Below are 13533 nucleotides of genomic sequence, written 5' to 3'. Positions count from 1 at the left end.
GTGTGTGTGTGTGTGTCTGGCCCATTCCTCACAAATGTTAGCCAAATTCACAATTCAAAATACATACTGTGGGTTTGCATGAATATACTGTAGCCCTCAGACATTCGTTATAAGTCTTGCTGATGAGGTCATAAAATGGAAGTGGCTAGAAAAATGTTCTAGTTAATTTCAGCAATCAGATTCAGCTGAAATAGCTCCATTTGGAGTGAGTGGCGGCCCTGAAGGTTATAGCACACTGCATTCAGCTCAATGGGACTGGAAGAGGTGGCTGAACAGTGTCTCCTCCAACACTCCCATTCAGACCTGACCTCTGAGGAGCCACACACACACACACACACACACACACACACACACATACAGAAGTTCCGTACACACACACACACACACACACACACACACACTGTACTTGAAGAGATGGACCACAGCATAGAGGGATTATATGATCATTGAATAAAACATTAACGTTCCACATAGTTATTTTGAATACATACATATCCATCAACCTCTGGGGAGCTACACACACAAACAGAACACACACACACACACACACACACACACTGTGCTCTAATAAAACCATAACGTCACGCATAGTTATGTCGAATAATGCCTGGATACGTATCAATCAAACACATCATACAGCACCACGGTTTACTTTTAATGCATGATTTATGTGTGACTGTAAACTGGAATCTGTGTGTGTGTCGCTCATAACAAGAGAGAATGCTACAGTACTGCACGGTGGACTACTAATGTTTGTACCCTGTGGTGAAATCCTCTCAGAGTCCTGTTTGTGTTGCCCTACAACAGTAGGGGTTTCCTCAGCAGGGCTTGGAGTCTCTTCGTTGAATCCACTGCTTACAGCTTCAGCGCAGGTTTGAATGTCTTTCTCATACTGAGATTAGAATACATTAGAACACCTTGTTGCCTCAGCCAGACACTGTCTCTCCCGGTAAACGTCCGTGCTACTTCCATCCACAATTAGAGTAATTTTCCCTGTCGTAAAAAAAACCTGGCGCTTATATCGGTTTAATCAAGGCTCAATCTGCTCTACTGGCATCCTCAAAGTCTTTTATCTATTTTTTTCTTAAAGTAGCCAATGAAAGAGAAATTACTGGGAGGAGATTGGGTCATTTTCATGGTGGTGGAAGCGCCGGTTGAAATTACCAAAGTGGATTGTGTCTTCTTTTTCTTTTCTTTTTTCTTCTGCAATTTTACCACCTCTGGGGAGGTATTGCTGTCTGAGGGTAAAAATAGACCCCTGTTCTTCTGATGTAAAGCACCAATACAAAGGAAACTCTGGGATCCATTTAGTTTTGAGAGGTTTCTGTCATCTAAAAGCACTTTTCCCGCCCAAGTAAAGGAGACTTGAATTACCTTCACTCAGGGTCCTTGACCTCAATTTCAGGCTGCCTAAATGACTGCCTGAGTCAATTTCTGCTCGGTGGGCAGCTGCTACCAGGACTCATCAGAATTTTTAAGGTGCCTCAGAAGACGGTTTCAGAAGTAAAGACAGCTAAATGTCACTATCGTTTCTCACCATGCCCCAGTGGTTTCATTCAAACACCATTTTCCATTTTCTGTTGTGCCACCGGTGTTTAACAGAGGAACAACAGATAGGTTGTCAAGGAGGTATCTGTAAGATGGGTGTGTTAGTTAGTGTTCTGTGTCGGATGGAGACTTGTTAAATTGTTTCGTTTTTGTCCGTTGGGCTCAGGAACAATTTACTGGGTGTGTTTGTTGACACGCATACACGTGTGACACACACACACACACACACACACACCCACACACAACCTGTTCATTCAAAGGTCCACTTGTACTCTGTAGAGGTATTTCTGGCTCTACTCTCTCTGGTTCTCCAATTTTCCATGACGTGGTGATGAGAGAACAGCTTTCTAACAGAGAGACCCTCACACACACACCACAGACGCTGTCTGTCGGACAATATTCATGGTTATACTCATGAATGCGCTGTCTGTTCCCTCTCTAACAGGGGCATTCCAGGGAAGAAATGTGGCACGATCATCGTGAAGGCCGAGGAGCTTGGCAACTGCAGGGTAAGTCAGGGTCATGAGTGTTGTTTTTGTTTTGCACTGGGAAGTGGACAACCGTCAATGGAGCCGTAATAAAATGTCTAGCTGTCAACAAAATCAGCTGATTTATGCTATGCCCCCCCCCCCCCCCCCCCCCCCCGCCCCACACACACACACACAAAATGCTGCCATCCCAGCCCACACACACACACACACACACACATTTAGTGACAGGGCGTCCCCACATCCCCCTGCCATCCCACCTGCCTCCCCTAGCCCCCGGTTACGATGCAACGCGCTGGACTAGGAACCCACCCAGAGCCCCCTGGGCATGGAGCTCCAGCTGTGTTTCCCTTTCCCTTTCTCCATATTTCACTGTCTGACACACACACACACACATACACACACACACACACACAAGGCCATGTACACGCACACACACACACACAGAGACACATACACTCATGCACACACACACACAGACGCATGCACTCATGCACACACACACAGGGGCATGCACACACACACACACACACACACACACACAGACAGTCAACCCCCAAACCACAGACAGAAAGCCTTGGACTCTTGCCATCATGTTGGAGATATAATTGTTACATTTGTCTCTCAGAGTGGCGATCAATACAGTACCTTCCTGTTCTTTCCTGGTCAGAGTCAGAGCGTAGGAGTCTAGCAGACTGGCAGGGCTGCATCACTCCTCCTCATGTCCACCTGGGACCTGGGGTCTAGGGCTGCATTCCATTCCAAAACATAGTCTCCTCACTTCTGCCCTCACAACCTCACTGACCTCCACAGATCTGATACGACTGGATAGGTGGAAGCAATACAATTAGGAATTAATTAATTCATTAATCAATCAATTAACTAATTTATTTATTTATTAATTAATAATAACTGGTGAAAACTACAGGTGGAGACTATAGAGGACAGATGTTAACTGATGTGTTTGTGTGTGTGTGTGTGTGTGTGTGTGTGTGTGTGTGTGTGTGTGTGTGTTATGTGTCTCTGTTCAATAGGAATCAGTGATGATGCAGTTCTGTGGAAACAAACTGGACAAGAAAGATTTCTTTGGCAAATCGGACCCTTTCCTGGTCTTCTACCGGAGCAACGAGGATGGAACGTGAGTACAGTATATCCCTCCTTCAAACCCTCTCTTTCATTTACACTCTTCCATCACTCCATCACTCCCTTGAACTGAAGGAAATGAGCTCATATTGAATTCCTTCAGGTAAACACTCAGCCTGTGTGTGTGTGTGCGTGCGTGCGTGCAAACGTGTGTGTGTGCGCGTGCGTGCGTGTGCAAACGTGTGTGTGTGTGTGTTCTTGCTCCTGCAGGGTCTTTTTTCGTCATTCCATGTCTGCTAGGTCAGATAAGCCGCTCGGTGGCTGTGAGGCCAGCTGATGTTAAACCCTACCAGAGAACGGGGGGGAGCCAGCCTGGTGGGGAAAGCTAATGAAACAGCCTCTACAGCTCAGAGGACCCAGGGAAAGCTCTCTATTGTCCCTCTGGCCCACGGTGTGTGTAGGAGTCAGCCTGCCAGCTCTGGCCTCTCCCTATCAGTTAATGGAAGGTTGAAACTCCCTGAGTGAATTTCATCCGGTGCTGTATAGCACCATTCAATCCAGTCAGGGCTGTGGTGAAAGATCATTCGTCTGAGTAGACAGCCTCTCAGAGCCACCGCCCTGCGAAATGAAATAGATATTTCGAGGTGTCTTTTTAATCGCTCGATATGTCGCAAGTACGCAATTTGAAAGTGATAAGGAGGAATCAATATCTGTGAGATTCGTAGCGTAGAATGAGTGTGATTTATCTTTTTGGCAAAGTGAGCCCGAGAACCGTTTAAATAGTGTCCTAATAGAAGTCGATCGGTGGATGGTGGCCAGAAGCGTGTCTGTCTGTCTGCCTGTCTCTGTCTGTCTGTCTCTCTGGCTGTCTGTCTGTCTCTGTCTGTCTGTCTGTCTGCCTGCCTGTCTCTGTCTGTCTGTTTCTCTGGCTGTCTGTCTGTCTGTCTCTGGCTGTCTGCCTGTCTCTGTCTGTCTGTCTGTCTCTCTGTCTGTCTCTTGTCTGTCTCCGCCTGTCTGTCTGTCTGTCTCTATCTGTCTGTCTGTCTCTATCTGTCTGTCTGTGTCTATTAAAGCAGACAATCACAACCATTACCACTCTCTCTCTCTCTCTCTGCAGCCACAGCCTGAGGGAGAGAAAGAGAGATAGAGAGAATGGCCGGAAGGGATGGAGACGGAGAATGAGAAGATGGAGAAGATAGGGAAAAGCGGGAAGAGAGATTGAAAGGAGAGAGGGAGCGGGGGGGGGGGGGGGACAGAGAGGAGGGGTACTGTAGAAAGAGAGAGACAGAAAGACGTTAAAGTGACAGAGAGAGAGATGGAGAGTGAGACAAAGGGAGAGGGGTTACCTCGTTTCTCAGTCTGCAGTTCCACTTGGTGTGAATGGCCTCTTAGAAGTAAAAAGACGAAGTTCCCTGGGAAAACATTAAAACTTTAAGAAGCTTGTTCCCTGTTAAGACTATGGCTCTTTACCAGAGGTCAGCCCTGGTGTCTCCCCTGCATAAGTCATGTCCCCCGGGCCGGCCTGTCTGCCCACAATGTCTGCCCGTCTCTCTGCTTGCCTGTCTGCACACACACACACACACACACACACACACACAGGAGGTCAGCTTTCTCTGAGACACGAAGAGCACACAGGATGGAGTGGTTGCTCACTGAGCAGCACAGAAGCGTATGTTTGGGAAACCCCCCCTACCACCCGGTGTTAAGAGTGTACATGAAGGGTCTCTTGTTTTTCTGTGTTTTCACAGGTTCACCATCTGCCATAAGACAGAGGTGGTGAAGAATACTCTGAACCCCGTCTGGCAGGCCTTCAAGATCCCAGTCAGAGCGCTCTGTAACGGGGACTACGACAGGTGAGGAGTGGGGGTGCAGGGATGGTCCAGTGAACTACACTGTGCGTGCGTGCGTGCGTGCGTGCGTGCGTGCGTGCGTGCGTGCGGAGAGGATGTTTTTAACAGGTTTGCAAAAAGTGTTCGACTGTCAAAGTTGAGGGGATATTATTTGAAAAATGGGATAATCATAAGAGGGGTTTTGCTTGGTAGTCTTTACTCTTTAGGCTTCAGGTAGGACTTTTAAACCCCACGGTAGAATTTAAATTGAAATCCAAGGTTATCATGTTGGTTTTGAGCTGATCAATTGATTAAGCTTTTCGAATCGCTCAACAGGTTATTTGAAGGTTGAATTAATGTTTGGCATGGATGGGTTTCCTCTCGCCAATCATCTTTCTCCCTGTGGAATTCTCTCTCAGCATGATTGATGGACAGGTGTCACGTCAGGTCACACTTTTCATGAATACCTTTTCATGAATACCTTTTCCCCAGATATTTGAAATCCCCGGTGTGTGTGTGTCTGTGCCTGTGTGTGTCTGTGTCTCTGTGTGTCTCTGTGTGTCTCTGTGTGTGTGTGTGTGTGTGTGTGTGTGTGTGTGTGTGTGTGTCTGTATCTGTATCTGTGTGTGTGTGTGTGTGTGTGTGTCTCTCTCTGTGTGTGTGTGTGTGTGTGTGTGTGTGTGTGTGTGTGTGTGTGTGTGTGTGTGTGTGTGTAGACTCACCCAGCAGTCCCGTCTTAGGGATCTGTGTGCTTCCTTCTCCAGTCGTCAGCAGGCTTGTTTGCAGTGATAAGACACAAAGCCCCAGACTGCTGGACTGAGCTGGTGGAGCTGCTCATTGGAGCCGGGCCCTGCGCCTTGTTAAGGGTTAGAGAGAGACAGACACAGTCTTATCAGTGCAGGAGAGTGTTGATGGGAGGAGTACACACACACACACACACACACACACACACACACACAGAGACACACACACACACACACACACAACTGCATACTCTCGCTTTGCCTCTCTCTCTCTCTCTCTCTCAAACACACACACACACACACACACACAGCGTGAGTTTTAGTCTCTCGGGGCCTGGGTGGGCAGATAAGGGACAAGCAGGAGGAGGAGAGCAGAGAGAGTGTGGTCACAATGGAGAGCTGTGTGTCCCACTGTTGATAGCACTGCTGATGGGCCCTTGTTAACGCTGCACCACACTCTCTCTCACACACACACACACACACACACACACTCTCTCTCTATGTCACTCACACACACAGAAATACAATCTCTATCACTCACGCACACACACACACACACACACACACACACACACACACAGACTCTCTATATCACTCACGCATGCACACACACAAACACACACGCACACACACACACACACACACACACTCCCAATGCGCCTCTCGGGGATTACAGACGGAGGGAGTGAAGCCATTGTCTGTTCTGTCGACTCATCACTCTGCTGTCACGTCCTCAAAGCACCGGCGCTTCGCAAATTGTTTCCCAACTGAGATAATAAATTCTACGGCGTTAATACGAGCTCCCCCCCCCCCCCTCTCCCCCACCCCCCCCCTCTCCTCTGTACCTCTCCACAGTAGGGCCTTCCTTCCTCTCCCAGAGGGCCAGAATGTGAGATTAGTGGTGCGTTTGGGTGGCTTTATCTCCTCCCCGGCTCCCTTTATCAAGCCAGCTCTGATGGATGGAGTTATCCTTCAAAGTGCTCCTCTTCATGCCTCCTCCGGGAGCTGTGGTTCTGTGGAGCTCCGGAGCTCCGCCTGTCACTCTGAGGGCGCGGCGATGACAGAGTGGTCGGTAATGACGGGAACGCTAAGGACCCACGACTCTGCGGCAGACTGGGGCATAGCCTTCTCGCCAGGGATCCCGTTTAGCAAGAGAAATGGCTGTCGCCGTGAGTTGGGCTGTCATGGTTTTTAGCTGTGGTTTTCAGGTGTGGGTGGGTGGGTGTGTGTGTGTGTGTGTATGTGTATGTGTATGTGTAGGTGTGTCTGTGTCTGTGTGTACGCGTGTGTGTGTGTGTGTGTGTGTGTGTGTGTGTGTGTGTGACTCACCCAGCAGTCCCGTCTTTGGGATCTACAGTACTCTACACTACACTGTAGTCGACTCACATCCCCTCAACACCACTCAGGAAAGCCATCGGCCCTTGACATCCCCACCTTGTAACATATAACTAACGACGAACCATTCCATCTGAGCGTCTGTTCATTTCTGCTTTTCTGAAGCCTCCGTCTGCCACGGCTCTTTGAGAGAGGAGAGGTGATATTGAGGCAGAGTAAGAATTGCCGTTAGGGTGAATTACACAGTCACCCTCTCTTCACTCGGTCGGTTCCCGTGAGAGGAAGATCATCTCTTCTGGAGAGAGAAAATGACTCCTCTATTTCAGTGGGTGGGAGAGTGTGATAGTGCAACGTATCTGTCTTAGACCGACTTTTGTATTACCCCACTGTGTGTGTGTGTGTGTGTGTGTGTGTGTGTGTGTGCGCGCATGCGATTGTGTGTGTGCGCGCGGGTGATTGTGTGCTGTCAAATGCAGCACAAAGACGATACTCTCAACACAGAACAGTGTTGTTGTCAACACCGTTCAAGGTTAGGTAGGTAGACAATGATGGCAGCCATTTATCTACACACTGTAGCTGTTTTCACTGGGTTTCAAAGCACTTTACACATTGAGGCGAAGATGGAAGGGTATTCTGTGCTGCTTTATGCCTTGTTCATTCAAGATGGATACCTCATCTTTTTGTTCCTCAAGGTAATACTATATAATATAATATCAATATATTACATGCCATTTACCTGACACCTTTATCCAAAGTGACTTACATTGCGGTGAGTGCATACATTTCAGTATATACGGTCCCAGTGGGAATCAAACCCACAACCTAAGCGTTGTTAGCATCATGCTCTACCAACTGAGCCACAGAGGACCACTAATACAGATCTGATGGGACTAGATAGGTGGAAGCAATCATATTTAGGTGAAAACTCTGGATTACAGACGGTCACTGATGGAGTGTGTTTTCTGTCCTAGCAGCGGCAGTGACAACCATGTTCTCTATACAATATCTCACACATACAGTACCTGTCAAAAGTTTGGACACACCTTCTCATTCAATGGTTTTTCTTTATTTTTTTTATTATTTTCTACATTGTAGATTAATATTGAAGACATCAAAACTATGAAGGAACACATATGGAATTATGTAGTAAACAAAAAAAGTGTTAAACAAACCATGTTTTATATTCTAGATTCTTCAAAGTAGCCACCTTTTGCTTTGATGACAGCTTTGCACACTGTCGGCAAGTTTGTGTCCAAACTTTTGACTGGTACTGTACGTTGTCTTGTGTTTCTCTACAGAACCATCAAGATCGAGGTGTATGACTGGGACAGAGATGGAAGGTAAATTAGTTGTTAATCTTTTTTCGAGAACCACATTTATTAGCAATCGAAACCACTCACCCTGAATGTTGGATTACAATGGTTGATCATTGTAATCTGGATTATGTCTACTAACCGTAATCTATTATTTCCAGAAGGTAAGGGATGCTGGAGCACGGATTTCACTCATTCATCAAAAACTGACTTCACGTTGACCGTAACTTAAAGATGGCGTCGTCTGCTAGCTGTTGAAGGAACGCCATCATGAGTGTCTTCATTTCAGATTTTGGTTTAAAGGGGGCCAAGATTTGGTGATATTTTTGACCTCTTTTACCTCCTTCTCTTGGTGGGCTTTACACACTACAGGGCCGACCCTGGACTGTTCTCTTCTGACCTTTTCTAGCACTGTTTTAGCAACAAGGGTGGATTAGCTCAGTACAGCTCAGCTTGTTCGGCTCTGTAGTGTGAAGAGGGTACTGTACTCTTTAGTCCCCTGATGATACGATGGTAATGTCACCCACACTATGTATAGACGTAAAGAAAACATTTACCTTTATCTCCTTTCTTTGAGGGGGTGGGGTGGGGGGGGAGGTGGGGGGATAGATCAGCTTTGAAAAAAAATTATATTCAATAGTATTGCTTGCATCATTAGTCCCTATTAGTCTAGTCCCCCCCCCCCCCCCTCCCCACCCTTAACATAAGGTTATTATTATTTTATTTTGTATTTATTATATTCATTTATATAATGCTAAGATATATTCCATTTTAATTGGTATAGTCCATTCGATTTCTTTTTTAAATCCACCCCTCAGCTGCTCCCAGTCCATCCCACCTTCTCGATACACCACCCTCTCTTGGTTTCCTCCTTCTGCCATATATTTTTCAATTGTGCTGTGATGTCTCACGTAGTTCTCACATAGTTTTTAATTTTACGCTAAAAACTCTAGCTAGTAACGCTAGTTTCTGTCAGATACTAAGTCACCCAATAGTGCTTTTTGGAAGGTTATTTTTAGATGAATATTGCTTTTTGCCAGCCATTCCTCAACCGTAGACCAAAAGTCAGACACAAGGGGACAATACCAAAACAGATGTTCTATTGCTTCTGTTTCCTCACTACAAAATCTGCATAGTGGCGATTGTTCAATGCCCCGTATGGTGAGCATTCTTTTGGCTGCAATACAGTATTTTAAACTGCAAAAAAAAAAGCATAGTGATGAGTCAGTTGTTGTTTTATGTCCTGATTCATCAACCAGCTGCCACAGGATAGGAACGTCAAATGCCTGTTCTTTCTTTTCTTTCTCCTGTCTTTTCTGGTTTTAATGGAGAGAGAAACTGCTTGTGGTTGCCAGGTGGAGGTGTTCAGCTGTCGCTCAAAACTCCCAGAGCTGACAACACACGTTTCCAAACGCCTGCTGAGTCACTCTCAAAGCATTTTGTAATTGTTCACATCTGTCTCACATCTGTCTCACTCTGCATTGCTTTTACCCCCAATGGCCTTTTATTGATAACAACGTAGCTCACAAATTCAGGGATTCATATGTGGGTACATTTGTTAGGTCGCTGTCACTGCTGGGTAAGGTTCTTTTTCTTGTGTTATGAGTTCGGAAATGATATAATTTTATGAATGATATGATGTCTGTTTTGATCATGTGATAACTGTCGTGGATGTGTTGTGTCCTCAGCCATGACTTCATTGGTGAGTTCAGCACCAGCTACAGAGAGCTCTCCCGTGGCCAGTCCCAGTTCAATGTGTATGAGGTGAGTACTGTACCTCCCTGTGTGTGTGTTTGTGTGTGTGTGCGTGTGTGTGTGCGTGTGTGTGTGCGTGTGTGTGCATACCCAAGTGTGTGTGTGTGTGTGTGCGTGTGCAATTTTACAAGAGAAAGCTTTGATGGATGGCCAGCCTTTCTCCTGGGAATGGAGTGAACTTTTCTTGATTAACAAAACAATATTCTGAGTTGGAAGTGCACAGGGGCCCATTATTTTAGGCAGCTGGTGTTTGTCCAATGAGACACACACACACACACACACACACACACACACTCTGTGAGTGTGTGCTGTCATTCCAGATAGAGTTGGCGTCTGGCAGGGAGAATGTCATCATTTCTCATGTCGCAGCTCGCTTGGCTGCTGTCATCATTCTCTGACTGTATTTTCCTCCACCGTCAGCTGAAGAGTTTGAGAGATGAGGAGGTGTGTGTGTGTGTGTGTATTTGTGTGTGTGTGTGTGTGTGTGTGTGTCTTCCTTCTCCATCTGCTAGCAGTCATCACCCAATGCCCAGCATGGGGTCTGATCTCTGTTAGACAGACACACACACACACACACACACACACACTGGAGAGATGTGAACAGATCCTGTCTCCCTGGTTCTCTCTGTCTCTCTGTTGACTTGATGTGACATATTCTCCTGCCAGAGCATTTACCGAACACACCACTCATGGGAGACCAACTGTCAGTGCCTGTGTGTGTGTGTGTGTGTGTGTGTGTGTGTGTGTGTGTGTGTGTGAGAGAAGGCGAGGGCGAGACAGGGATAATATATGTTTGTGTGTGTGTGTGTGTGTGTGTGCTTGCACGCCTGCTCGCGTGTGTGTGGTTGCATGTGTGTGTGGGTGCTTGCGTGTGTGCAGGTGCTTTTACAAGCATTTCACAATCATAGGCTTACCTTGAAAGGCAAATGTGTGTCCTATTTCAATCTGAGACCAGGATAAACAGGTTATAAATCCTGGATGAGGTGATGTTGTTCCTTCCGAGGCCCTCTGACCTCCACGCTCCTTAATTACACCTTAAAGCTTTGATGATCCCCAGACAGCCGGAGTCAAGGATGCTGATTTAGACGGTGTTAGAATGAGAACAGCCCACGGCCATGAAGAGATTACAAGATGCTCTCATACACACACACACACACACACACACACACACACACACATATGCATGCATGTGCACACACAGACACACACACATATACACACATACATACGCACACACACACACACAGACTCACAGCGGTACTGCTTTGCTGACTTTATGCCAGCGGCTTGCTGAACGCCATGACCTTTCACCTCTTTCACCGTGTTTATTACCGAGTAATGGCCATGCCTCAGGTAGAGGTTTCCCCTACTGTCCACCCAGATCTAGGACCAGCTTACCTCACCCATTCCTAACCTCTACGGTCACAGAGACAGATGTCAAACTGACTTGAGATCAGTACCTAGGACAACTGTCTTGAAATTTGTCATGAAGCTCTTCTTGTTCCTGCAGGTGATAAACCAGAAGAAGAAAAGCAGGAAGAAAAAATACCTGAACTCTGGAACGGTAAATAGTCTACAACAGAGTGTTTGTACACCGGTGTGAGCCAGGGGTGTTTCCTCTTCGTCAAAGTCGAAGACGATTCCACCTCATTTGGTCAAAGCTTGGTTTCTCCTCACTGCATTGCTTCCTCTGTGACCGCCAGGTAACACTGCTGTCATTCCTGGTGGATATTGAAGTCACCTTCCTGGACTACATCAAAGGAGGGTAAGTCAAGTGAATTCTTATGAATGTATCTCTATGGAGCAGGTGACCAGCTCATCAATAACAGTCTGAACAATAGTCATGCCTGTGTGTGTGCGCCTGTGTGTTTGTGTGTGTGTTTCCATCTGTGTGTGTGCTCGAGTGTGTGCATGCGTGCGCTTGTGTGCCCATACAGTACGTATGTTCGTATTCGTAGGTGTGTGTGTGTAGGAATGTTTGTGTGGGTAGGTGTGTGTGTGTGTGTGTGTGTAGGCGTGTGTGTAGGAATGTGTGTGTGTAGGTGTTTGTGTAGGAATGTGTAGGTGTATGTGGGTAGGTGTGTGTAGGTATGTATGTGTGTGTGTGTGTGTGTGTGTGTGTGTGTGTGTGTAGGAATGTGTGTGTGTGTCTGTGTGGGTATGTATGTATGTATGTGTGTGGGTATGTGTGTGTGTGTGTGTGTGTGTGTGTGTGTGTGTGTGTGTCTGTGTGTCTGTGTGTCTGTGTGTGTCTGTGTGTGAGAGATCATTCAGCCCCATCCACAGCTGAATGATGGAGCATGGCTAAGTGTTTCTCGGGGGGGGGGGGGGGGGGGTTGAGTCTGTGCAGCCATGCGTGGCAGGAGCTCACGACGCCTCACATACTGACTCGCCTTTCATTAGAAACCCAGTGGGGAAGCTTCAGCACGGCCAATCGACGAGACATCCCCGTCTGCAGGAATGCGAGGGGGAGGGAGAGAGACAGAGACGCCATCTTAGCTTCAGCACCCATGTTATTGGCCCTCTGACAAGGCTATTTATCTAAAGGTCACGGATCATGTGGAGTTTTTACTAATGAAGAGAAGCCAGAGAAAAAACCGGGCGCTCGTTGACGTGTCCCGTGTTGAACCCTTCCGATGGTCTGAACAGCCTACTAAGTGTAGTGGGAGGATAGAGAAGCCAGCTGTCCCTGCGTCCCTTTTTAGCTTCTGTAGAGAGCCTGGAAACACGTTTATATCTAAAGGGCTGTGGTTTCTCTCTCATTCTGACACACGCACACACACACACACACACACACACATACACATACATGCACACGCTGTGGCCCTGCTGTACGTGTAGGAGGCCGTTTCTCTCCTAAGACCTGCGAGTGTATGGTATGACCTATGACCTATGACCTTTCTGGTTGAGTTGAGGGCAGATACTGTATCTAGATGTGACGAGGTGCCCCCAGGTCGTTGCTGTGTCTGTACTGTACGGAGTGTAAGTCCTCAGTCATGGAGAAGTAAAGATGATGCATGAACATCATCTGCATCAACATCACATCTGCACAGTCCCAGAGGCAGGGGTCATGACCTTTGCAGGCATGAGCCATACGCGCGTGGGGATAATTTACTACCTCCAATCAATACGCTATCGGCTAGGAGGATACTGTGATTATGAATGTTAATATAGATTGTGTGTGTGTGTGTGTGTGTGTGTGTGTGTGTGTGTGTGTGTGTTCTGTAAGGGTCATGTAGCGATGTATCTGATGGAGAGAATGTGTGTGGTGGAGGTGTTACTATATGTATAATATTACTATATGGATCTATAAGCACTATCCTTGACGTGTTTATTGAGTACCAGGGCCCTTTGACGGTGTGGTCAAGGTTAATATCTATAAGGAAGGAAGGAAGGAAGGAAGGAAGGAAGGAAGGAGGGAAAGATAAGAGGGAGAAGG

At 46.9% G+C, this 13533-nt stretch overlaps 1 protein-coding gene across 1 annotated transcript in view; it reads left to right on the top strand.

Annotated features, from left to right (window-relative positions):
• Positions 1-1999: 1999 nt before the first annotated feature.
• Positions 2000-13533, top strand: part of LOC310820520 (copine-8) — a 28172-nt gene continuing 16638 nt past the window's right edge. The window contains exons 1-7 of the mRNA XM_083692189.1: positions 2000-2057; positions 3071-3174; positions 4868-4972; positions 8325-8366; positions 10028-10103; positions 11605-11658; positions 11798-11859. Of these exons, the coding sequence (XP_083548315.1) occupies positions 3080-3174; positions 4868-4972; positions 8325-8366; positions 10028-10103; positions 11605-11658; positions 11798-11859 (434 nt within the window). The 5' untranslated portion in view covers positions 2000-2057; positions 3071-3079. The remainder of the gene's footprint in view (positions 2058-3070; positions 3175-4867; positions 4973-8324; positions 8367-10027; positions 10104-11604; positions 11659-11797; positions 11860-13533) is intronic.

The sequence above is a fragment of the Argentina silus genome (genome assembly GCF_951799395.1).
Source record: "Argentina silus genome assembly, chromosome: 20".
Lineage (NCBI taxonomy): Eukaryota > Metazoa > Chordata > Actinopteri > Argentiniformes > Argentinidae > Argentina > Argentina silus.
This window is presented reverse-complemented; position numbering and strand designations above follow the sequence as displayed.